This window comes from Entamoeba dispar, genomic scaffold (assembly GCF_000209125.1).
Source record: "Entamoeba dispar SAW760 scf_1105229462895 genomic scaffold, whole genome shotgun sequence".
NCBI lineage: Eukaryota > Evosea > Mastigamoebida > Endamoebidae > Entamoeba > Entamoeba dispar.
Genome location: NW_001855421.1, coordinates 19,930 through 21,780, shown reverse-complemented (window position 1 = coordinate 21,780; position 1,851 = coordinate 19,930). Strand labels below are relative to the sequence as shown.

The following is a 1,851-nucleotide window of genomic DNA, read 5'->3' as shown; positions in this document are numbered from 1 at the left end:
TATCGTGTTGTGTTTCTGTTAGTAATGAGTAAGACTATTATTGTCATGAATAATAAATAAACAAACTATTGTCAACAATCAGAAAGTTTGTACGTTTCATTCTATCAACAGACCCAATACCAGCAAGAAGAAATCCAGTAACACTATCTTCATCTCCGATAATAGCAATTTGACAATCTCCTTTTCTGGCTTGAGAAGCTTGGTTTTGGGCTTTTTCTTGAGAAGTACTCATTTAATAATATGAGATCATAGTTTAGATTTTATTCTTCAAGAAAAAACATATTTTGATTTTTGTGCATGAAATAAAAAGCTAGTCATTCGGGAAATTTAACTTTTAAAAATCTTTAAACAAAAAATAACAGAGAAAAGTAGTGTTTTTGTTATAAAAAAAAGGGTTATAATAACAAAAAATAATGAATTATATACTAAATAATGTTATTTGTTTACCAAAGCCCAACACGAGCTTTTGCATTTTTTTGTTTCCATTGAGGTTGTTTTGCAAAAGAGTCTCGAGACATTCCAAAAACTTTTTCAAAAACGTTGTCTTCAAGAAAAGATTCAAGTGAACCACAAGCAACTGTAGTTAATAATTTAGGTTTTTTTTGCAATTCAGCAAGAGAATATTTACGAGTAAGTTGAAGAAAAATATCGTTAACATTTTCAACGACTTCATTTCTTCTTTTTAATTCTTGATTTCCAAAGAACAATCTTTTAAACTCTTCTGGTTCTTCATCTGGTCTAATAAATAAAGGATTTAGAGTGATATTTTTTATTTTAGCTGATTCAACATAATCCATCATTGTTTTTAATAATTTAATAATTTCTGTTAATCTAACCTCTAGTTTTGCCCAAAAATATAATTTATTTCCAAATGTAACAACAATAATTCTTTGATCTTGTAGTGTTTGAAGATTTAATTCATATAGTCCATCCCATTCAATAGACCCTGTACATGCACTTATAGTAAATGCATGTGGAAATTCTGGTAATGAAGTTTTAAAAAGATAATTAAATTCTTTATAGTTTTGGTACTTTTGAATATTTTCAATAGTATCTTTATAACAATCAAATACAATTTTACTTCTTAATATAATTTCTTTAATTTTTTGATATTCAGGACAATATTTTCCTTCTACAATAATTCCTTTTCCATTAATATTAATTATATAACTTCTATTATAATCAATCAAATTTAAGTGATTAATTTGTATTATTCTAATACCCTCAGTTCCTCTTTCTTTTCTAATTTCATATAACTCATATTTTTCTGGGTAAATATTTTTTTTAATAACAATACCACCTTTGTGCATTGCAATAAATTCTCTTTGTTCAGCCCCTTCAACAACCCTAACATGAACTGCATCTAATTGATGTTTTTCAACATAATCAACAGTAAGTGCAGCAGCCTTTCCTCTATGAAGAATTGAAGCATTTTTTCCTAACCAAAAGAAAAGGGCGTGTCTAAATAAATTTTTCCAAGGATAGGTATAATGAAATACATAACACTCATTACTTCTTAATATAAAACGATTTTTTTCTTCTTCAACTAATTGAAGCGAAATATTTTCAACTTTAAATTTTTTAAATATTCCTTCTGAACTAAATTCTGGTACTTTTTTTTCTTTATATTCAGTTTCTTCAAATAATACTGCAACATTAAATGGTGGTAACTCTTTTTTTATAGTTATTGTTGTATTCAAAACTTTTGGTCTTGAAATAATTGGTTCAACCCAATCACTAAATAATTGTTTAAATAAAAGTGGTTCTCTTGATTGAAAACAATTGCTAATTTTCCATTTTTTAATGACCCACATAATTTTGCACATGTCTCTCTTGCATTTTTGATGTTTT

At 26.6% G+C, this 1,851-nt stretch overlaps 2 protein-coding genes across 2 annotated transcripts in view, besides 1 other annotated feature; both read right to left on the bottom strand.

Moving 5' to 3' along the window:
* The window catches only part of EDI_031450 (uncharacterized protein), a gene marked incomplete at both ends in the record, with an annotated part of 545 nt that extends 313 nt beyond the window's left edge, over positions 1-232 (bottom strand). The window contains one exon of the mRNA XM_001740371.1: positions 67-232. Within this exon, the coding sequence (XP_001740423.1) occupies positions 67-232 (166 nt within the window). The remainder of the gene's footprint in view (positions 1-66) is intronic.
* A 211-nt stretch (positions 233-443) lies between these two features.
* EDI_031340 (villin, putative) overlaps positions 444-1,851 on the bottom strand; it is a gene marked incomplete at both ends in the record, with an annotated part of 2,186 nt that continues 778 nt past the window's right edge. Inside the window, one exon of the mRNA XM_001740370.1 lies at positions 444-1,832. Coding sequence (XP_001740422.1) covers positions 444-1,832 — 1,389 coding nt within the window. The remainder of the gene's footprint in view (positions 1,833-1,851) is intronic.
* Positions 803-823: a sequence feature (AT_rich).